Source organism: Haemorhous mexicanus, chromosome 28 (assembly GCF_027477595.1).
Source record: "Haemorhous mexicanus isolate bHaeMex1 chromosome 28, bHaeMex1.pri, whole genome shotgun sequence".
NCBI classification, from domain to species: domain Eukaryota; kingdom Metazoa; phylum Chordata; class Aves; order Passeriformes; family Fringillidae; genus Haemorhous; species Haemorhous mexicanus.
In genome coordinates this window covers 5,271,929-5,292,657 of record NC_082368.1, presented here as the reverse complement: position 1 = coordinate 5,292,657, position 20,729 = coordinate 5,271,929, and the positions used below count along the sequence as shown (strand labels likewise).

Here is a 20,729-nt window from a genome sequence, read left to right as displayed (position 1 = left end):
GGGGGCGGTGGGAGGGAGGGGGGGGAGGGAGCGCGGATTTAAAGGGGCCGCGTGCAACGCACGCGCACCCGCACACCAACGAGAGCGCGCGCTCAGGCGCCCACCCCCGCAGGAGCGACCACCCCCCCCCCCCTTGCACACGCGCGTGCCCGACGCGCGCACACGCACCCTGCGCTCCCCGCCCAGGGACACCCCCCACCCTCTTACCACGACCCTGCCACCCCGAGCGTGCACGAAGCGGGGGGGGGGGGGGGGGGGTGTTTGCACGCGCGCGTGCCCGCGAGTGTGCGCGTGCCAGCCCCGCCCGGCGCGCGCGCGCGCTCACCGGTGACCGAGGCGGGGGCGGCCGCCGGCATCGCGGCAGAGCGGCGGGACACGCGCGACTGGCACCGAGCGGACGGGGACAGGGACAGCGACAGCGACAGGCACTGGGACGGCCGCGTAGGCGTGTCCACAATGCCAGCACCCCCTGTGTCCCCAGCCACAGCCACTCGGTGTCCCCAGAGTCCCCAGTCACAGCACCTCAGTGTCCCCAGAGTCCCCAGTCACAGCACCCCAGTGTCCCCAGCCACAGCCACTCGGTGTCCCCAGAGTCCCCAGTCACAGCAACCCCAGTGTCCCCAGTCACAGCCACTCGGTGTCCCCAGAGTCCCCAGTCACAGCAACCCCAGAGTCCTCAGTCACAGCACCCCCAGTGTCCCCAGCCACAGCCACTCGGTGTCCCCAGAGTCCCCCGTCACAGCACCCCTGTGTCCCCAGCCACAGCCACTCGGTGTCCCCAGAGCCCCCAGTCACAGCACCCCAGGGTCCCCAGCTACAGCCACTCGGTGTCACCGACACCCTCAGTGCCTCGGTGTCCCATGTCCCCAGCACCCCCAGAGCCACCGTCACCCCCTCTGTCCCCAGCATCACCACGGTCCCCAGACTCAGTGTCTGTAACACCCCCAGTGTCCCCAGTACTCCCATTCCCCCCAGCCACTGTCCCCAGTGTCCCCAGTGTCCCCAGCAGGTAGAGGCAGGACAGGTGGTGGCTGCAGGGGGGGTTTTATTGCTGGGGGTCTGTCCCGGCCCCACAGTGTTGGCTCTGGGGGGGCCGGGGGTGCAGCGGGGGTGGGGGGGCTGCACCCCCTGGGCTTCTTCACCCACTCAGCCCTGGCAGTGTCCCTGAAACAAAAGGGGGGAGGGTGGTCACATCGTGTCCCCCTCCCCACAGAGACTCCCCCGGTCCTACACCCCCACCCTGACACCTTCAGTGGCCCCCCGATCCCCCCGGTCCCACATCCCCCACCCTGAGAACCCCCCCAGGTCCCCCCAGTCCCACGTCCCCCACTCTGCCACCCTCAGGGCCTCCCTCTGAATTCCCCCGGCCCAGAGCCCCCCTTTCCCCCAGGCTATCCCCGTGGGGACCCTGAGGCCGGGGGGACACGTGGGGGGAGCCGTGGGGGGAGCCGTGGGGGGCTCCTCCGACCCCCCAGCCCCTCACCTGGGGCTCAGCAGCCCGGGGCTCCCAGGGGCTCCTGGCCCAGCGCTCGCCCACCTGCCCGCTTGCCGTACCTGCAACGGGGACGCGTTAGGGGACAAGGTGACAGTGACACACCACGGGGAGAGCGTCCCTGTGGCATTCACATTCTCTGAAGGGACAGAGACATCGCCCTTTGTCCCAGGATTTCTGGGGAAGGCTGGGAGAAGCTCAGAGAAGAAAACTGTTCTTATCTCTACTTGCTGCTCCCGCTGTTTGGCACACGTGGAATGTGTTACAGAGATTGCTCACCCAGAGAGATTTGCTAATTGGATTCTGCTGATTGTTGTTTGGGTTGATTGGGTCAAAGCTGTGTCTGTAGTATCAGACACAGGGTTTTTCTGTAGTATCTTCTGAGTGCAGTGTCTCTTTAGTGTAGTTTTAATATAGCATTAGTTGATATAACCCAGCTCAGGAAAGCGTTTGTTCAACCTTCGGAAATCACCGAGCCAGAGCACGTCAGGGACGAGCTGGGGCCACCCTGAATCGAGAAGTCCCGACAGGGAGAGGGGCGCGACGGGGAGCGGGTGGTGATGGGGAGTGTGGGACAGGGAGCACCTCGTGATGGGGAGCGTGTCACGACAGGGAGCGTGTCACGACAGGGAGTGCATTGGGATGGGGAGCGCGTCACGACAGGGAACACATTGGGATGGGGAGCATGTCACGACAGGGAGCGTGTCATGACAGGGAACGCATTGGGATAGGGAGCGTGTCACAACAGGGAGTGCATTGAGATGGGAACATGTCACGACAGGGAACGCATTGATATGGGGAGCGTGTCACGACAGGGAGCGTGTCATGACAGGGAATGCATTGGGATGGGGAGCGTGTCATGACAGGGAGTGCATTGAGATGAGGAGTGTGTCACGACAGGGAGTGCATTGGGATGGGGAGTGTGTCACGACAGGGAGTGCGTCATGACAGGGAGTGTGTCATGACAGGGAGTGTGTCACAACAGGGAGCATGTCACCACAGGGAGTGCATTGGGATAGGGAGTGTGTCACGACAGGGAGCATGTCATGACAGGGAGTGCATCAGGACAGGGAGCGCATCGGGACAGGGAGCGCGTCACGACAGGGAGTGTGTCATGACAGGGAGTGTGTCACAACAGGGAGCGTGTCACCACAGGGAGTGCATTGGGATAGGGAACGTGTCACGACAGGGAGCATGTCACGACAGGGAGTGTGTCATGACAGGGAGTGTGTCACGACAGGGAGTGCATTGGGATAGGGAGTGTGTCACAACAGGGAGCATGTCATGACAGGGAGCGCACTGGGATGGGGATGGTGTCACGAAGAGAAGCACGCCGTGGTGGGAGCACATCGGGATGGGGAGCACGTCGCGATAGGGGGTGTGTCGCGAAGGGGAGCACGTCGCGATAGGGGGTGTGTCGCGACAGGGAGCCCATCAGGATGGGCAGCCCTGGGCCCTGCTCACCGCGGGCGCGTGACGACGTTCAGGTACTGCTGCAGGTCGTTGTAGAAGCGCAGCAGGTCCTCCACGGGCGCGTCGTCGCCGGGGTAGGCGGGCTGGGCCGGGGCCGCGCGGGGCCGCAGCGGCAGCAGCGCCACCACAGCGCAGGCCACCAACAGCAGCGGCGGCCGGCGCGGGGCCATGGCTGCGACAGCGACAGCGGGGTCACAGCGGGGTGGGAACGGGACAGGGAGCGCTCGCACATGGAGCGAGCACACGGCTGTGCACAGCTGCGCGCCTGAACACGCATCACACACACCTGAACATGCATCACACACACCTGCACACACATCACACACACCTGCACACGCATCACACACACCTGCACACGCATCACACACACCTGAACACGCATCACACACACCTGAACGCGGCTGTGCACATCTGCACACCTGAACACGCATCACACACACCTGCACACGCATCACACACACCTGAACGCGGCTGTGCACATCTGCACACCTGAACACGCATCACACACACCTGAACATGCATCACGCACACCTGCACACGCATCACACACACCTGCACACGCATCACACACACCTGAACACGCATCACACACACCTGAACATGCATCACGCACACCTGCACACGCATCACACACACCTGCACACGCATCACACACACCTGCACACGCATCACACACACCTGAACGCGGCTGTGCACATCTGCACACCTGAACACGCATCACACACACCTGAACACTGATCACACACACCTGCACACAGCTGTGCACAGCTGCACGCCTGAACACGCATCACACACACCTGAACACACATCACACACACCTGAACATGCATCACACACACCTGAACATGCATCACACACACCTGAACACGCATCACACACATCTGCACACAGCTGTGCACAGCTGCACACCAGAACACGCATCACACACACCTGCACACGCATCACACACACCTGAACGCGTCTGTGCACATCTGCACACCTGAACACGCATCACACACATGCCCGCACATACCTGGACACAGGTGTGCACATCTGCACACACATCACACACACGCCTGTGCATAGCTGTGCACAGCTGCACACCTGAACACACCTGCACACACATCACACACACCTGTGCACAGCTGTGCACGGCTAAGCACACCTGCACACACAGCACACACACATCTGTGCATTGCTGTGCACATCTGCACACACATCACACACACCTGTGCACACCTGAACATACCTGCACACACCTGAACACAGCGCACAGAGCATGCACAGACCTGTGCCCTCCTGAACACCACACCTGCACACAAAGCACATGCACACACCTGTGCACACCTGAAAGCACCTGAACACACCTGCACACACCACACACACCACACACACCTGCACACTCCCACTCCTGCACACCTGAAGCCTTGCACAAACCATTGCACACGTGTCACACACACACCCGTTTGTCACACACCCGTTTGTCACACACCCGTTTGTCACACACCTGTTTGTCACACACCCTCAGCTCCCCGTCCCCACTCACCTTTTTCCTCGGGTGGGGACGCGGGGACACGGCGAGACGAGGGGACGCTGCCTGACACGCCGGGTCCTCGGTGCCGCTGCTGCCACCGCCGTGCTGGCCCTTTTATCCCCCCGTGTCCCCGCTGATGTCACCCTGCCACGCAGCACCTGTGGCCAGGTGCCCACTCGGACGGGGAGGGGGGACAGGGGCCGTGGCGGGGGGTGACAGGGACAGCTGGCCCCTGCACAGCTCTGGTTAATGTTTGACCCCTCGCTGAGGGGGCTCCCGGAGGGGACAGGACGTGGGCACGGGTGTCCGGCCCCACTCAGGGACAGAGGGACAGGTGTGGGGACAGAGGGACGAGAGGGGCACAGCCAGGGGGGCTGGTGGGGTGCAGGAGAGGATGGAGGGGAAGGAGTGGGGCAGGGGGACGGTGGAGGGGCAGCACCCCCACGAATGCCCCCACCCCTGTGCCCCAGCCCCCCCAGCACCCCCAGCACCCCGACATTCCCCAGCGGTGGATCCCCCCCACCAGTGCCCCCCACACCCAGCGCACCCCAGTATCCACCCCCAGCACCCCCAGCACCCCGACATTCCCCAGCGGTGAATCCCCCCACCAGTGCCCCCCATACCCCACACCCAGCGCACCCCAGTATCCACCCCCAGCACCCCCAGCACCCCGACATTCCCCAGCGGTGGATCCCCCCCACCAGTGCCCCCCACACCCAGCGCACCCCAGTATCCAACCCCAGCACCCCCCCCTCCCCCTCCCCCAAAATTCCCACCCCTCACCCCCTTCCTCTCTGCTCCTCTATTTTCACCCCCCAATCCCTGCCCGCCCCCCTGACTCCCCCTCCCTGCGCCCTGGCACCTCCTGTCCCCTGTTCCTCCTGCACCCCTCCATCCCCCCTCCATCTCCCCCCACCCCTCCATCCCTCCTGCCCCTCCCCGCGCCCCCCGCGCCCCCCACGCACAGCGCGGAGCCGCCCGTGCCCACGATCGCTCTTTATTGTCGCTGCGGGGCCGTGCAGGGACCACGCGGGACCCCCCGGCAGCGGTGGGGAGGGGACGGGGTCGGGGCTCCCCCCGGCAGAGGGATGCCCCCCGGGCCGGGTTCTGGGGGTCGCCGGCCTTCCAGCGGGGGATCCTGCGCTGGCCCTGGGTCCCCTGGGGGGTCCCGGAGAGATGGGGAGGGTTTGGGGGGCAGGGGGGGCTGGGCGGGGCGGTCACCACGAGGAGTCGTCATCGTACCTGCGGGAAGAGCTGGTGTGAGAGAAGGGGAAAAGAGACCCCCGACCCCCCCGCGGGACCTCAAACAGCCCCGGGACCCCCAGCCCGGGGTGAGCAGCCCACAGAGCCTGCCCGCGGGGCGCTGGGCACAGGGAGGGTGACAGCGACAGGGACACTTACCGTGACCTGTCACTGCCGGCCCCCAGGAGCAGCTCCGTCACCGCGGCGCCGGGGCTGGCGCGTTTCCCGTACCTGCGGGACACGGGAGCGCGCCTGAGCCACGGGGACCCCGCGGGTGCGCGCGCCGAGGTGCGAAGGGGACCCCGCGGGGACAGGGACGCGTGTCCCACCCGCTCTCGCACTCACCTCTGCCGCGTGACCAGGTTGATGTAGTGGCGGAGGGCCGAGAAGTACCGGGCCATCTCCTCGGGGGACGCGTCGTCGCCGGGGCTCTCGGGTTTCGGGGGGTACGCGGCCGCCAGGCACAGCAGGGCACAGAGGGACACGGCCACCAGCGCGCGCCACGGCCGCGGGGACGTCACCATCTGCGGGGGACAGGGGCGAGGGGCGGCTGTGGCTGCGGGGGGGGGGGGGGGGGGGGGCACCCCCATCACCCCCGGGACCCCCAAACCAGCTCTGCCCCCAGCAAACCCCAGGACCCCGATCCCTGTGGGAATGTCGCACCCTCAGAGCACCCCAGGTCCCCAAGGGTTTGTTTCATCCCCCACCCGGGACCCCAGCCCCACTCAAGGGACATGTCCACCCCCCGGGACCCCATATATCCCACGGGGACATCTCCTTCCCAGAGACCCCCCCTCAGTGTCCCCAAGGGAGCTGTCCCACCCCAAAGCACCCCAGAGACCCCCGTGTCCCCAAAGGGACACCCCCCCCCCCGCCAGGGCCGCACAGGTGCCCGAGCTGATTGTCCCTCCCGGGGTCCCGAGCTCCCCTCAGGGACCCCCCGGGACCCCCGTCCGTCGCTGCACTCACGATGGCGGAGGCAGAGGTGACAGGCAGGGCCTGGCAGTGGGGTGACAGTGCCGGGGACACGGCGGCTCCTGCACCCGCCCGGGGTTTTATAGCCCGAGGGGGGCTGGTGGCTCCTCCCTCACGCGTGACAGACCCACGGGCACGCAGGACCCTGCGGCCCCCCCGCCACGGCCAGGGGACACGTGCCAGCACTCTGTCACTGTCCCCCTGCAGGGTCCCAAGACTGGGGCACGGAGGGGCTGGGGAGGACAGAGCGGGGGGGGGCACGGGCGGGACACACGGACACGGGGACACGCGTGTGGCCACAGGACATGGACATGGCAATGCCAGGCGGGCACGGGACATGGACACAGGTGTGACATGTCACCGTGGCACACTGGCAGCCAGGACACACGAAGTGGCACATGGCAGATGTGACAGGCAGCCACGGCACAGTGACATGGATGTGACACAGAGCCGTGGCACGAGGACACAGGACACGGACACTGACATGGATGCGACACAGAGCCGTGGCACGAGGACACAGGACATGGACACGGATGCCACACGCAGCCATGGCACGAGGACACAGGACACACACGGATGTCACACAAAACTGCCCTGAGACAGCCGAGGGATGTGACAGCGGGACACGGGGACATCAGCCACACCCAGGGACACAAACGTGGCACATGGGACAAGATCCTCGGCCCTGAGCCAATCACGGGGGACAGTGGAGGGGACAGACACCCGCAGCCGCGGCTGCCTCAGTTTCCCCAGACCAGGCACGAAGCCGCCACAACAGCCCTGTCACCGCAGCCCCGCCACCGCCATCGAGCGCTGTCACCACCCCCAGGACGGATGAGGTGACCTTTCCAGCCCCCCGTGCGGGGACATTAATCCCGTATGGATTTACCATTAAGGAGCAATCACCGGCTCCGGGGGAAACTGAGGCACGGAGGGATGCGGCGGGGACGTGCCCGCCGAGGCAGGGGCCACCAAAGCCACCGTGGGGTACTGGGATGGGGACAGGTGGCAGAAGGAGGTCCCCAAACCGCCGGATGGCCCCACCCAGCTGCAGCCGCATCCCCGGCCAGTGGGGCGGAGGGGCCTGGCTGGAGGGGACACGGCCGTGGGGACACTGTGGGGTGCCACCAGCGCGGCTGGAGGCGACACGATTCGGCCGGAGCGGACACGGGAGGGTGCCAGCCGCGGCCGGACGGGACGCGCCCTCCACTCCTGCCCCGGTTGTCACCCGGGCGAGCGGCAGCGGGGACGCGGCTGGTGGCAGTGGGGGGGGGGGCTGTCCCCCGTGGCGTGGCCGCGCTGTGACACCCGCGGGGTGCGGGGACACGGGCGGGGGGTCCCGGCTGAGCGGCGCCAGGCTCCGGGCAGCACCGGGAGGGGGGAGCAGCGCCCGCAGCCCCCCCGGCCCCGAACCTTTCACGTCGCCGCGGCCGGTGCGGAGCTGACGGGACCGAGGGGGGCTGCGGGGACCCCACCGCAGCGACAATGTCACCGCGCTGTCGAGGCAGGGGGGGGTTCAGGGCGCGGGTGGCCCCCAGCAGCCGCGGGGGGACCCGGGGGGGGGGGAGGCGGGAGCTTTCTGCCCCATTTATCCGAGTGACAGCAAACAGACATTTTCCAAAGGTCACAGGATGGCTCTGCCGCGGGGGGGACGCGGGCTGCACCCCCCGGCACAGCGGGGACCCCGGCGGGGACAGGGCTGGGGGTGTCCCCTGCCTGCCCCCACCTCCCCAAGGGCAGTGAGGAGGAAGAGGAGGGTCTGGGGGTGAAGGCGCGGGGCTGGAGCCGCCGAGGGGGGGGGGTCTCGGGGGTGAGGAGCCGCGGTGGCCCCCCCGAGCAAACAGGGCTCTGCCGCCTGCCCGCGTTTTATGGCCCCGGTTCCGCCGGAGGCGCCATTAGGGCCCCCCGGAGGAAGCCCCTTATCAGCCCTGAGCCCTGTTTGCTTTTCCGGACAGGGCGGGGGGACACGGACACCTGAGGGGGGACACGGACATCTGCCCTGCCCTGCCCTGCCCTGCCCTGGGGGAACACACACAGCGCGGGGGACACACACAGCCCTGCCCAGCCCGGGCACAGGACAAGGGCACTGCAGTTATAGCCCACAGGGGGCTTGCCAGCCCCTCCCTGGGTCCCACCGAGACCCCCACCCCTGCCAGAACACCCACAGCCCCTCCACCAAGCCCCCAAAGTGGCTCCCCCTCAAGCAGCTCTCCCCAAGCCCCTCAGACTCACATCCCTCCCCAAACCTGTCCCCCCAAAGTGGCTCCCCATGAAGCTCCCCTGCAGCAGCCCCTCCAGGCCAAGCCCCTAAAGGAGCTCTGCCCTCCAAGCCCCCCCAAAGCATCTCCCCTGAATCAGCTACCCCCAAAGTGACTCCTCTAGAGCAGTTTCCCCCAGAGCAGCCCTTCCCTCACCAGCAGCTCCCCAAACCACTCCTGCATTGCAGTTCCAGGACCCCAAAAGCAGTTTGTGCCCCAAAAGCTGCAGCCCCTCACCCTGGCACCCAAAGCTGAGCCCCCTGGGGTGAGACATTAAAGATTTCTCAGTGCATCAGTAAAAATACATTTTTTGGGGTGGGGGGGGAGAGTAGTGACACCCCTCAGCAGGGAGAGGGACCCCGACCACACAGTGGCCGCCACCCCCCAGGCAGGACCCCCCCCACCCACCCTCCCCCAAAATTATCAAATATTTACAAACACCACCAAAAAAAAAAAACCCAAAAAATCAACAAATAAATAGCGGCGCTCCCTAAAAAATCCCTCCCACCCTTTATCCCCGCTGCCCCTCATCCGTCGGTGGCCAGGATGACCACGGCCCCGAAGATGCCGACGTTCTGGCCGATGAGCTTCATCTGGTTCCAGAACTCGACCCGGCGCAGGGCGTGCCAGTAGCCCAGGTTGCCATCGATGAGCAGGATGGCCAGGGGCAGCAGCACGGCCAGCACCTGCGCCGCCGTGCGCACGTAGTAACCCGAGAGGAAGGCCAGGGCCAGCAGCCCGTAGAGAAGGAAGAGCAGCTGCAGGGCCAGCTCCCCCCCCAGCAGGTGGTCCAGGTAGGCCAGGCGGTCCTCGGTGCTGTGCTGCAGGGAGTAGGCCTGTGGGGACAGCAGGGGACAAGGGGACACTCGCAGCAAGGGTGCCAGACGAGGTTTCTTCAGGATCTGAGTGTGGTGGCAGTGGGAACGTCCACACAAGAGTTGTGGGATGGGGAGAGCTGGCAGAAGGGGGTCCCCAGAACCTGGGGTTATGGGGGACGCAGTGTGGTGGCACTGGTGACAATCCCCCAAGGACATGTGGGGCCCAAGGCTTCTCCCCTGGGGACAGTGTGGGCTTGGTGGCACTGGTGACACCACCCTGAGGCTCCCACCAGGGACAATCTGGAGCACTGCAAGCACTGTCCCAAGGCTTCTCCCGCAGGGAACCCTGTCCCCAGCACACAGCACAGGGTGCCTGCATCCCCTGCTCCTGCTGTCCCCAGGTTGTCCCCAGCTGTCCCCACGTGTCCCCAGCCCCGGTACCTGGCAGATGAGGTAGATGCCCAGGAACACCTGGCCCGTGGACTGCAGGGAGCGGCTGCGGGGTTTCTGCCTGTACAGCTCCCCGGCACCGCTGGCCAGGATCAGGAAGCCGCCGATGATGGCGATGGTGCGCGAGTACATCCTCACCTGCGGGGCCACGCTGCCATCAGTGCCACCTGGGCTGCCATCAGTGCCACCCAGAGCACCCTCAGTTCCACCTGGGGCTGCTCTCAGGGCTCCCAGTGCCAGCCCGGGGCTGCCATCAGTGCCACCCAGAGCTGCCCACCACTGCCCCTCGGTGCCACCCAGAGCTGGCTGTCAGTGCCACACAGGGCTGCCCCTCAGTGCCACCCTGGGCTGCTCATCAGTGCCACCCGGGGCTGCCTGTCACTGCCCCTCAGTGCCACCCTGGGCTGCTCGTCAGTGCCACCCGGGGCTGCCTGTCACTGCCCCTCAGTGCCACCCCCTACTGCCCCTCAGTGCCACCCAGGGCTGGCTGTCAGTGCCACACAGGGCTGCCCCTCAGTGCCACCCGGGGCTGCCTGTCACTGCCCCTCAGTGCCACCCCCTACTGCCCCTCAGTGCCACCCAGAGCTGGCTGTCAGTGCCACACAGGGCTGCCCCTCAGTGCCACCCTGGGCTGCTCATCAGTGCCACCCTGGGCTGCTCATCAGTGCCACCCGGGGCTGCCTGTCACTGCCCCTCAGTGCCACCCTGGGCTGCTCGTCAGTGCCACCCAGGGCTGCCCCTCAGTGCCACCCAGAGCACCAGCAGAGCCACCCATGGCTGCCCTCAGTGCCACCCTGGGGCTGCCCATCACAGCCCTCAGTGCCACCCATGGCTGCCCTCAGTGCCACCCTGGGGCTGCCCGGGGCTCTGGGGGCAGCAGAGGGGGTCTCACCTTGAGCCAGTCGCCGTAGTGCACCTGGCCCCCGACGTGGGCAGCGTAGGTGGCCACCGCCAGCTGCAGGGCGGCCCCCAGGGCGAACCAGCGCCGCTTGACCCCAAAGGACATGAAGCTGGCACAGAGCACGGCCACGCCCATGTCCACGTACAGGTAGGGCACTGGGATGTCTGGCTTCCTGCAGGGACAGGGACGGCACCTCTGACACCCCCGTGCTCACCCCAGAGCCTCTCCCGGGTTATGAGGCAGCCACAGCCCTCCCCTGCCCCACAGAGGCTCTCTGAGCTCCCTCTGCCGCTCTGTCCCCTTCCCAGACCACAGAGCCTCCTCCAGACCCCAACGCTGCCGGGGTCTCCACTCAGCCCCAGGCAGCAGCTCTGTGCCCCACCTCAAACCCCACCTGCCCCAGCCCCACCGAGGGTCCCTGTCACCTGCAGCAGCCCCACACCCACCCAGGAGCCCCCCAGCTCCCCCCCCACTTCAGCAGCCTCCCAGGCCCCACAGGCTCTCCCAGCCCCCCAGAACCACCCCCAGCCCCTCACAGCCCCGGGCCTCCCCCGGCTCTCAGGGCCCCGCAGCAGCCTCTGCACCCCTGACACTCCCCCAGACCCTCAAGGCCCCACACCCCCTCTGACCCTCCAGACCCCAGAAGCACCCCAGGGGATCTCAGAGATCCCCACCAGCCCAGTCCTACACCCGCCCCTGCTCTCACAACCACCCGCGGGCGCCCCTCAGGCCCAGGCTCCCCACGAGCACTCGCAGGCGCCCGGCCCCGTCTCGGCCCCCGGGCGCGCACCGGCGCAGGTCGGCGCGCTCGGCGCACAGCAGGAGCCCGCTGAAGCAGTGCCAGAAGGGGAAGCGGGTGAGCAGGACGCCGCCGCCCGCCGTCAGCAGGCGCAGCGCCCGCCGCCTCCACCCGCGGCCCGCCGCCATTACCGGGCCGTCCCGCCGGAAATGCCGTGCCGGAAAAGCCGCCTGGTGGACCAATCAGCGCCCCGCCAGGAGGAAGCCACGCCCTCCAGCACAAACCACGCCCCTTTAATTGGAGAGCCCTCATTCCCCTCAGGCCGCGCCCCTCCATTCAATGGCGGCTCCTGCCCCAAAACCGCGGCCCCGCTCCGGAACAGCCGCGTCCATCGAGCCTCCAGCCCGCCCCGGGCCGCGCCTTCCCCCCGAAACCCCGCCACGGCCTAAACCGACCCCCATCCATCAAACAAACCCTCATTGAAAATGCCATGCTCCGCCCCCCGCTGAAGCCACGCCCCATAACAAAGGGTATAACAAGCCCCACCCAGGCCACGCCCACTTCGCTTTAACCACGCCCCTCTCGAGGCCACGCCCCATTGAGCCCCCACAGACTCCGGTGATGGTTAAAAAAATTTCGGGTTTTTATTGTTTTTTGCTAAACAAGACTAAAAAATTTTCCTTTTTTTTTTCTTTTTTTTTAAATTTTTTTTTAATCTTTAATTTTCCTAAAGGCAGGGCTTGAATTGTTTCGAGTTTGATTTGCTTTTTTAAAATTTTCTTTAATTAAAAAAAAAAAAACCAAAAAAACAAAACAATAACAATGGAAGGAAACAGAACAGGGAGGGGGAGGATCGTGGCAAAAAAAAAAATTAAAATTAAAAAAGAAATTAAAAATTAAATGAAAAAGGGCAATACAAATTAAAAACATAAAGGAAATGGGGGAAGACCCCAAATCCAGGTTCTGGCTGCTCCCAAGGGGGTGTTGGAGGGATTTTTTGCCACGATCCTGCTAGAACCAGACAAATATTTAAAGAACATTTTAATATATATTCATATATATATTTAAAGATAAGAAAAATAAGACTAATTCAAGCCTTGCCCTGTGCAAACAAAATTAAAACGAGACCACGTTGGTCACGAGGGTCCCGGGTCAGCCACCACAGTCAGCTTGTTAGCTTTATTTTCTGGAGGGATTTTTGGGGAAAAGGGAGGCAGGAATTGGGAGAAAAAGGGAAAAAAAAAGGCCAAAAAATAAAATTAACAGAGTCTGACTGGCTGGAGGGAGAAACCATGGCGGAAAAACAAAGTCTGTTAGTCAAGTAATGCGTGAGGAGCTTTAAATTATTCTCTTTTCTCGTTTGTTTTGAAGTCTAAAGTTTGGAATTGGTTGAGATTCCCCAAAAAAAAAAAAAAAAAAAAAAAAAAAAAAGGAAATAAAAGTTGAAGGTGCCCCCGGCGCCGCCTCCGGGGAGGGGACGTGGGGACGGGGTGGTGGCCCCCAGGTGGCCTCAGGATGACAGGGACGTGTCCTTCTGTGTCTGCTGTGCTTGTGAACGCTGCAGGACCTTCTGGCTTTCCACGTCCCGGAAGTGTTTCTCCACCTGCAGGGGAACGGGGGCACCGAGGGGTTCAGGGAAGGGACGGTGCCCAGGAGGGGCTGGGGAGCCCCAGGAGGGGCTGGAGGCCAAGCAAAAAGGGGCTGGAGAACCCCTGGAGGGGCTGGAGTGCAAGAAATAAGGGACTGGAGAACCCCTGGAGGGGCTGGAGAACCCCAGGAGGGGCTGGGGAGCCTCAGAAGAGGCTGGAGGCCAAGCAAAGAGGGGCTGGAGAACCCCAGGAGGGGCTGGAGAATGCCAGGAAGGGCTGGAAAACCCCTGGAGGAGGTGGAGAATCCCTGGAAGAGGTGGAGGCCAAGCAAGGAGGGACTGGAGAACCCCAAGAGGGACTGGGGACCAAGCAAAGAGGGACTGGAGAACCCCAGGAGGGGCTGGAGAACCCCTGGAGGAGGTGGAGGCCAAGAAAGGAGGGGCTGGAGAACCTCTGGAGGGGCTGGAGGCCAAGCAAGGAAAGGTCTCAGGTGTCCCCAGGGAGGTGACACCCGCCCAGTCCCTCCAGCATCCCCAGCCCCTGCTCACTATTCTGAACACACGACTCAAAAAGGGTGTCAGGGGGATCTGGAGAGGGAAGGGGATGCCAGGAGAGGCTCCTGGCTGTCCCCAGCAGGTGCCACCCTCCCAGGACGTGCCACCCTCCCAGTGTCCCCAGCCCACACTCACTATTTTGCGTACGTGGCTCAGGGCGCTCCCCTCTTTGCCTTTACAGTTCTCCACCTGGTACGGAGGGGCAATGACGACTTCTTCCATCACAACTATGTTCTTCTCCTGCCATTTACAGTCCTTAATGCTGAGGGGAGGGACAATGGCATCAGGGAATGCCACCACTGCACCCCTGGGGCGGGCCTGTGTCCCACTGAGGGGACAAAGAGCCCCCCGGTCACTGGAGAGGGGTGGGACCCCAGGGGGGTGGGATGTGCCAGGCAGGGCAGGGAGCAGGCAGGGAGCCTCCCTCCTCCCCTGAGGATCCCATCCAGGACACACCAGAACATTCCAGGGCAAACCTGAGGGACCCAGCAATGGCAATCCCCCAAAAAGGCTGTGGGGGACCCTAAAAAGGAGCCTGGGGACCCCTGGGTGGGCACTGGGGACCCCCTGGGTGGGCACTGGGGACCCCTGGGTGGGCACTTACGTCTTATGGATGGTCTGGAAGAGCTGCTGCCCCTCCAGAGAGACACCAGCACTAATTGCATACGCCTGGCTCATCTTCTCCTCCTTCTCCGTCCGTGCTTTGTTGGCAAGCTGGGGAAACACAGGCACAGGGAGCTGGGCTGGGAGCACTGAGGGGACAGATATGGCTCTGCCCCTTGTGATCCCAGCCTAAATTCCCCTTTGGAGGCACCCTCACCACTGCCAGGGCCTTCCAGATATTTGGGGATGGTGGTGCCATCTTCTCACATCCCCCTGCCCCTTCCTCTCTGCCTTTTCTGAATTAATTCTGGCATTTAAACCCCCCTCACTACTCAGTTCACTTGGGATGGAGATGGGGAAGAGGAGCCTGGAACACCCAACACGCTGGGAGTAAATGCTCCACGCAGGAGTAGGAGCAACTTTAGCCTGCAGCAGTTGGTTTGTTCCCAAAAAATAACCAGAATTGGTTATCTGGGAGTCGCATCCGTGTGTGGGGAGGTGTGATTACACACAGGGTGCTGGAATAGAGATGGAAAACCCCGACCCTGGCCTCCCCCAGGTTGCATCCCATGGATGTGGGAGGAGAAGGAAGCAGAGCCTGGAGGCAGCAGCCTTGGACCAGCTGCCTTTTCCTGGCTGGAGCTGCCGCAGTGGAGGAGCCACACCAGCATCATCCCTCCTCTTCCTCCTCCTGGAGCCTCCTGGGAGCACACCCAGAGCTGGTCTGGCTTCCTGCTGCTGGCTGAGGGGGTTTCACCCCTTCCAAAGCCCCTCTGAGGATGGAAAGCCCAAGCTCCCTCTGACTGGGGACACTCCTGAGGGACAGGAGTCCCTCTCCCAGCCATCCCAAGTCCCCTCTTGGTGGCAGCAGGCACTGCAGGAGCACTGGGATGTGCTCCCTGAATGCCTCAGCGGGGACAGGAGCCTTCCTCACCCTCACAAGCCACCCACCCCATTCCATGTGGGAATGGCTCTCTCCAAGACCATCAGCCAGGCTTCCAAACCAGGCATAACGTTCCACAGGAACTCCCCTGCACCCCACACCCTTCCCAGCCTTTCCTGGGGTGCCACAGCCCCTCACCCCTCCAGGGGAGCTGCCACAAGTCTGGAGAAGTGGGAACCCCCCCACCACACTGGGATGGGCTGGAATTGTGGGACAGAGCCCTGGGAATCCCCTCTGCCATGTCCTCCCTGAGCAGATCCCCCTTCCCCAGCCTGAGGTTTAGATCCCCTCTGCCCCAGGCCTTGGGATGCTCCTCTAGCAGCTGCTGCATCCAGACTTGGGGACAGCTCTGACAAGAGGCCACCAGGAGGTGACTGGAACCCCTGGAGAGGTGCCAGCAGCAGCATCCCAGCATTCCCACGGGATCCATCCCTGTGCCCATCAGCCCCCTGCAGCAGGTGAGCCCTCCCTGCCCATCCCAAGAGGAAATGGCTCAGCCCTGCAGCTCCAGCCCCTGGATCCCCCTGGATCCCAGCACCCCGAGCAGTTCCCTGCACACACCTCAGCAATGGGTGGGAATTCACAGCACCAGGCAAGGAGGGACCGTGGGGGCCACCAAGGTTCGTGCCAGGACCACCAGGGGCCCCCCTCATCCCATTTGGGTGCCAACAGGCTGGGGAGATCAAGGGGATCCCTCCAAAATCCCCCTGGAATGGCACCGGATGGCTGTGCCAAGGTCCTCGGGTGAGTGCCAGCCCCGTGGGACAGGGGTGTCCCAAAAGTCCCCAACTCTCTGCATTCCCTGGAGTGCCACCAGCACTCCCATGTGCTCACACCTCCTTCCCCAGTCCCAGCCCAGCCTGCCTGAGCCCCCCATGGGGATGTGGGGCAGAGCCCACAGAAGTGCCCTCCTGCCACTGGAACAGCCCCTTCCAACCCAACTGCATCTGTCACTTCCCCAAATCCAAACCCACAATTCTGGGATGCTGGAAAAGACCAAAGGGAGCACTGGAATTCCTGAGGGGGGTCCCTGAAATGAGCACTGGAATTCCTGAGGGGGTTCTCTGAAATGAGCACTGGAATTCCTGAGGGGGATCCCCAAAGGGAGCACTGGAATTCCTGAGGGGGGTCCCTGAAATGAGCACTGGAACTCCTGAGGGGGATCCCCAAAGGGAGCACTGGAATTCCTGAGGGGGGTCCCCAAAGGGAGCACTGGAATTCCTGAGGGAGATCCCCAAAGGGAGCACTGGAATTCCTGAGGGGGATCCCCAAAGGGAGCACTGGAATTCCTGAAGGGGATCCCTGAAATGAGCACTGGAATTCCTGAGGGGATTCCCTGAAATGAGCACTGAAATTCCTGAGGGGGGTCCCCAAAGGGAGCACTGGAATTCCTGAGGGGGATCCCCAAAGGGAGCACTGGAATTCCTGAAGGGGATCCCTGAAATGAGCACTGGAATTCCTGAGGGGGTTCCCTGAAATGAGCACTGGAATTCCTGAGGGGGTTCTCTGAAATGAGCACTGGAATTCCTGAGGGGATTCCCTGAAATGAGCACTGAAATTCCTGAGGGGGGTCCCCAAAGGGAGCACTGGAATTCCTGAGGGGGATCCCCAAAGGGAGCACTGGAATTCCTGAGGGGGGTCCCTGAAATGAGCACTGGAACTCCTGAGGGGGGTCCCCAAAGGGAGCACTGGAATTCCTGAGGGGGATCCCCAAAGGGAGCACTGGAATTCCTGAGGGGGATCCCTGAAATGAGCACTGGAACTCCTGAGGGGGGTCCCCAAAGGGAGCACTGGAACTCCTGAGGAGGGTCCCCAAAGGGAGCACTGGAATTCCTGAGGGGGTTCCCTGAAATGAGCACTGGAACTCCTGAGGGGGGTCCCTGAAAGGGAGCACTGGAATTCCTGAGGGGGGTCCCTGAAATGAGCACTGGAATTCCTGAGGGGGGTCCCTGAAATGAGCACTGGAATTCCTGAGGGGGGTCCCCAAAGGGAGCACTGGAACTCCTGAGGGGGTTCCCTGAAATGAGCACTGGAATTCCTGAGGGGGATCCCCAAAGGGAGCACTGGAATTCCTGAGGGGGATCCCCAAAGGGAGCACTGGAATTCCTGAGGGGGATCCCCAAAGGGAGCACTGGAATTCCTGAGGGGGTTCCCTCAGGCTGAGCTCCCAGCCATGTCACTCGCTGCAGTGACAGCCAATGGTCACATCTTGGTGGCAGCTGTGTCATCTGAGACCTCAGAGGTGTTAATCCATTGGGAAGGGACCCAGGAGGGGATGGCACCCAGCTGGTGCCACCTGTGTGGCATGAAGCCACAGGAGAGGTGTCCCTGTGGGACAAGGAGGTGACAACTGAGCACCCCACACCTGGATTCATCCCAGCACCGAGTGCTCGGGGTCACCTTCCCTGTTTTTCACCTCACTGGGAATGGGCAGTGATCCCATTCCAGGATGGATGAAAAGCAATTCCTCAGAATTCCAGGAGTTCCCCTTTGTGAGTTTTCATCTTTACCCCTCCTGTGCACTCCAAAACGCCAAAATCTAGACCCAAAATAGCATCATCCAGACCCCAAACACTACCAAAACCCAGGTTCCAAACCCCTCAAAATGCAAGCCCCAAAACAAAATCACCTTAGACCCCAAAAATACCACAATCCGGGTCCCCAAATGCCAAAAATCCAGACATAAAATCCAGGCCCCAAAACCACCCAAAAACCAGGCCCTAAATGCCAAAAGCCCACACCCTAAACCCAACAAAATCCAGGGCCCAAAGTGGTAAAATCCAGAGCCCAAAGTGGTAAAACCCAGAGCCAAATCACCAAACCCCAGATCCAGGATGGAACTCTGGGAAGCGGCGCTGGGAGCAGCTCCAGTGGTGAATCCTGCTGGATCCCTGCAGGATTTTGGGGGGATCCCTGCAGGATTTGGGGGGATCCCTGCTGAGGAGGGGCTCTCTCACCTTGCTGACGTTGAGGGAGGCTAAAGGGGGAGGCGTTTCCGTGCGGTCATTGATTATTTCCACTTCTGACACGTACTGTAAGTTTACGAGCAGGATGTCTGCGTGGTTGGGCTTGCCACTGGAAGAGGGGCATTCTGGAGGAGGGCATTAAGGAAAACAAATCCAGAGAGAGGTTTTTATAGGTGGGACACGGCCCAGGAACAAACCAGGAGAAGGCTGGGTTTGTGGGAAGCTCCTCTGCTGCCTTGTTCCTACTTGGGATCAGCAGTGATCCCATCTCACCCATTTCCCTTTGCAGCTGTTTGGTGCTGAGCCTGGTCTATCCCAACTACAGACTGAGTTCTCCAGTCCTGCTCCACCAGCACCAGCCCACCACCACCACTGGCCTGAACCAGCACCACCAAATTTGCACTTTTTCCACCAAAAGTCTTTTCCTCCTGCAGGCAGCAGCATCCCAGGGAGCATTCCCTGTTCTGGAAGGAAGGGAATTCCCAGGAGAGGGACACACAGGGTTGGTTATTGGTATTGATGTTGAAACCCCACTCCTTCCAGAGCTGACAGGGATTCCTGCACAATTCCTCTGCTCCCATGAGGATGGATGGATGGATGGATGGATGGATGGATGGATGGATGGATGGATGGAGCACAGCACTGAGAGCCTCCTCCATGCCAACACCATCTCCCCCTGGAAGAGACCTCATGGAAGTCTCTGTTCCTCTCCCAGCCCCCCTGAGCACAAGGTGGAGCCCTCTCTAAAAAACACCACTCAGTGATGAGCAGAAAGCCAGGAAATTCCAGTCTCCCCCTTTGGGGGATGAGCTGGAGCACCCCAGCTGTGGCAGGAACAGCTGGACTTTGGGAAGGGCAGGCTCAGCCCTCTGTGGGGCTGACAAGCAGCACTGAGTGACCTGTTGGACCCTCTGAGACTTTCCTGCTGCCTCTAGTGGGGACCTGGGAGCTCCCTTGGCTCCAACCACATCCCAGGCACCCAGGGGGCCTTTTCCTGTTGTGTTTCCCACAGCCCCAGCCACAAAGCCCTCTCCCAGCTCCTCATTCCCTGCAGAACTCACCCCAGCCCCCCAGAACTCCAACGGCAGCCCTGAGCTCAGCATTCACCTTGCCCCATCTCCTGGGACCCTCCACTGCTTCCCAACAGCCCTCGGCCTTTCCCTTTCCTTGCAGATCCCAAACAAAACCATATCCATGTATGTTCACACTGAGGGGGGGGGCAGGGAACACCCCACTGCCCCCACTCACCCCAATACAAGGCTCCCCAAGCCCCCCCATAGTGAATGCCACACCCCCACTCACCCCACTACAGGTTCCTCACTGCCCTCCCCAAAAACCTCCAGGACACCACAGTCCCCCCCGGTTCTCCCCAAAACTGGGTGCCCTCTCTCCCTCCATTCAAACCAGTACTCAGCTCCCCACTCCCCCCCAAAAGCTCTTTATAATATAGGGCTCCTCCATCCCCCATTCACCCCAAAAAGGGGCCCCCAATCCCCCCATTCCCCCTAACACAGGCTCCCCAATCCCCCCGAAACAAACCTCCTCACTCCCCCCAAAATCTCCCTACAGGACACCCCACATCCCATTCACCCGTTACAAGACCCCCCAACTCCCCCATTCTCCCCAGCGCGGGGTTCCTCAATCCCCCGCTCCCCCCGTTACAATCGCCCCAATCCCCGCACACGGAGCTCCCCAATCCCCTCATTCACCCCAACACAAACCTCCCCAATTCCCCCTAAACCTCCCGAGCGGACTCCCCGCTCCCCCCTCTCCCCCGGGGGTCTCCCGCAGCCCCTCAGACCCCTCCCTGTCGCCGCCTACCTCGATCCCCTCACACCCCCTCCCCTCCTTCCCCCCTTTCCCCTCCCTCCCTCACGCCCCCCCCCCCTCCTCATCGGGCGGGCCGCAGAGGCCCGAGCGGGCCGCGCCGGGGCCGGGACCAGCGCGGCGAGGCGCGGGCGGGTGGATACTGAGCGCCAGCATCTTGCTGGGGTAGTCGAAGGCGACGACCTCGCCCTGGAGGCGCTGCTCCTGGCAGGTGCGGCAGGACACCTGGCTGCCCACGCTGAAGTACTCGCCCGGCGCCGCCATCTTGTCCGCCCGCAGCGCCCGCGGCTCCGCTCGCCTCGGCCAGGCGCGGCGGGGGCGGGGCCGCGCGGCAGCGAGGGCGGGGATTGGCGCTCCGCCCCGCCGATCTGCTCCGCCCCGCGCCC

General features: G+C 63.1%; 4 protein-coding genes across 4 annotated transcripts; all 4 read right to left on the bottom strand.

The window, feature by feature from the left end:
• Positions 1-1,048: 1,048 nt before the first annotated feature.
• Positions 1,049-4,554, bottom strand: LOC132339336 (pancreatic polypeptide-like). Its single transcript, XM_059869536.1, has 4 exons — positions 4,491-4,554; positions 2,957-3,137; positions 1,484-1,554; positions 1,049-1,164 (listed from the first exon to the last, which is right to left on the bottom strand). The coding sequence occupies exons 2-3, from the start codon at positions 3,133-3,135 to the stop codon at positions 1,491-1,493; spliced, it is 243 nt and encodes an 80-aa protein (XP_059725519.1). The 5' UTR covers positions 3,136-3,137; positions 4,491-4,554; the 3' UTR covers positions 1,049-1,164; positions 1,484-1,490.
• A 915-nt stretch (positions 4,555-5,469) lies between these two features.
• LOC132339162 (uncharacterized) lies at positions 5,470-7,075 on the bottom strand. Its single transcript, XM_059869258.1, has 4 exons — positions 6,690-7,075; positions 6,066-6,244; positions 5,880-5,951; positions 5,470-5,720 (listed from the first exon to the last, which is right to left on the bottom strand). The coding sequence occupies exons 1-4, from the start codon at positions 7,032-7,034 to the stop codon at positions 5,696-5,698; spliced, it is 621 nt and encodes a 206-aa protein (XP_059725241.1). The 5' UTR covers positions 7,035-7,075; the 3' UTR covers positions 5,470-5,695.
• Positions 7,076-9,245: 2,170 nt separating this feature from the next.
• On the bottom strand, positions 9,246-12,070 carry TMEM101 (transmembrane protein 101). Its single transcript, XM_059869486.1, has 4 exons — positions 11,913-12,070; positions 11,114-11,294; positions 10,213-10,359; positions 9,246-9,789 (listed from the first exon to the last, which is right to left on the bottom strand). The coding sequence occupies exons 1-4, from the start codon at positions 12,047-12,049 to the stop codon at positions 9,481-9,483; spliced, it is 774 nt and encodes a 257-aa protein (XP_059725469.1). The 5' UTR covers positions 12,050-12,070; the 3' UTR covers positions 9,246-9,480.
• A 1,186-nt stretch (positions 12,071-13,256) lies between these two features.
• Positions 13,257-20,669, bottom strand: LSM12 (LSM12 homolog). Its single transcript, XM_059869201.1, has 5 exons — positions 20,487-20,669; positions 18,508-18,641; positions 14,609-14,718; positions 14,140-14,266; positions 13,257-13,464 (listed from the first exon to the last, which is right to left on the bottom strand). Exons 1-5 carry the CDS (start codon positions 20,605-20,607, stop codon positions 13,372-13,374), a joined length of 585 nt encoding a protein of 194 aa, XP_059725184.1. The 5' UTR covers positions 20,608-20,669; the 3' UTR covers positions 13,257-13,371.
• Positions 20,670-20,729: the final 60 nt, after the last annotated feature.

Bases quoted from the DNA above. Each gene is read 5' to 3' on its own strand.
- LOC132339336 (XM_059869536.1), bottom strand. From the start codon at position 3,135: ATGGCCCCGCGCCGGCCGCCGCTGCTGTTGGTGGCCTGCGCTGTGGTG. The intron at 1,555-2,956 runs GTGAGCAGGGCC...TCCCCGTTGCAG, and splicing joins AACGTCGTCACGCGCCCGCG to GTACGGCAAGCGGGCAGGTG.
- LOC132339162 (XM_059869258.1), bottom strand. From the start codon at position 7,034: ATGTCCCGTGCCCGCCTGGCATTGCCATGTCCATGTCCTGTGGCCACA. The intron at 5,952-6,065 runs GTGAGTGCGAGA...CGTGTCCCGCAG, and splicing joins AACCTGGTCACGCGGCAGAG to GTACGGGAAACGCGCCAGCC. The intron at 5,721-5,879 runs GTAAGTGTCCCT...CTCTTCCCGCAG, and splicing joins GCCGGCAGTGACAGGTCACG to GTACGATGACGACTCCTCGT.
- TMEM101 (XM_059869486.1), bottom strand. From the start codon at position 12,049: ATGGCGGCGGGCCGCGGGTGGAGGCGGCGGGCGCTGCGCCTGCTGACG. The intron at 11,295-11,912 runs GTGCGCGCCCGG...CTGTCCCTGCAG, and splicing joins GAGCGCGCCGACCTGCGCCG to GAAGCCAGACATCCCAGTGC. The intron at 9,790-10,212 runs GTACCGGGGCTG...CTGTCCCCACAG, and splicing joins GCATCTACCTCATCTGCCAG to GCCTACTCCCTGCAGCACAG.
- LSM12 (XM_059869201.1), bottom strand. From the start codon at position 20,607: ATGGCGGCGCCGGGCGAGTACTTCAGCGTGGGCAGCCAGGTGTCCTGC. The intron at 14,719-18,507 runs GTGAGAGAGCCC...GTGTTTCCCCAG, and splicing joins CCTCCCTCAACGTCAGCAAG to CTTGCCAACAAAGCACGGAC. The intron at 14,267-14,608 runs GTAAGTGCCCAC...CCCTCCCCTCAG, and splicing joins TTCCAGACCATCCATAAGAC to CATTAAGGACTGTAAATGGC.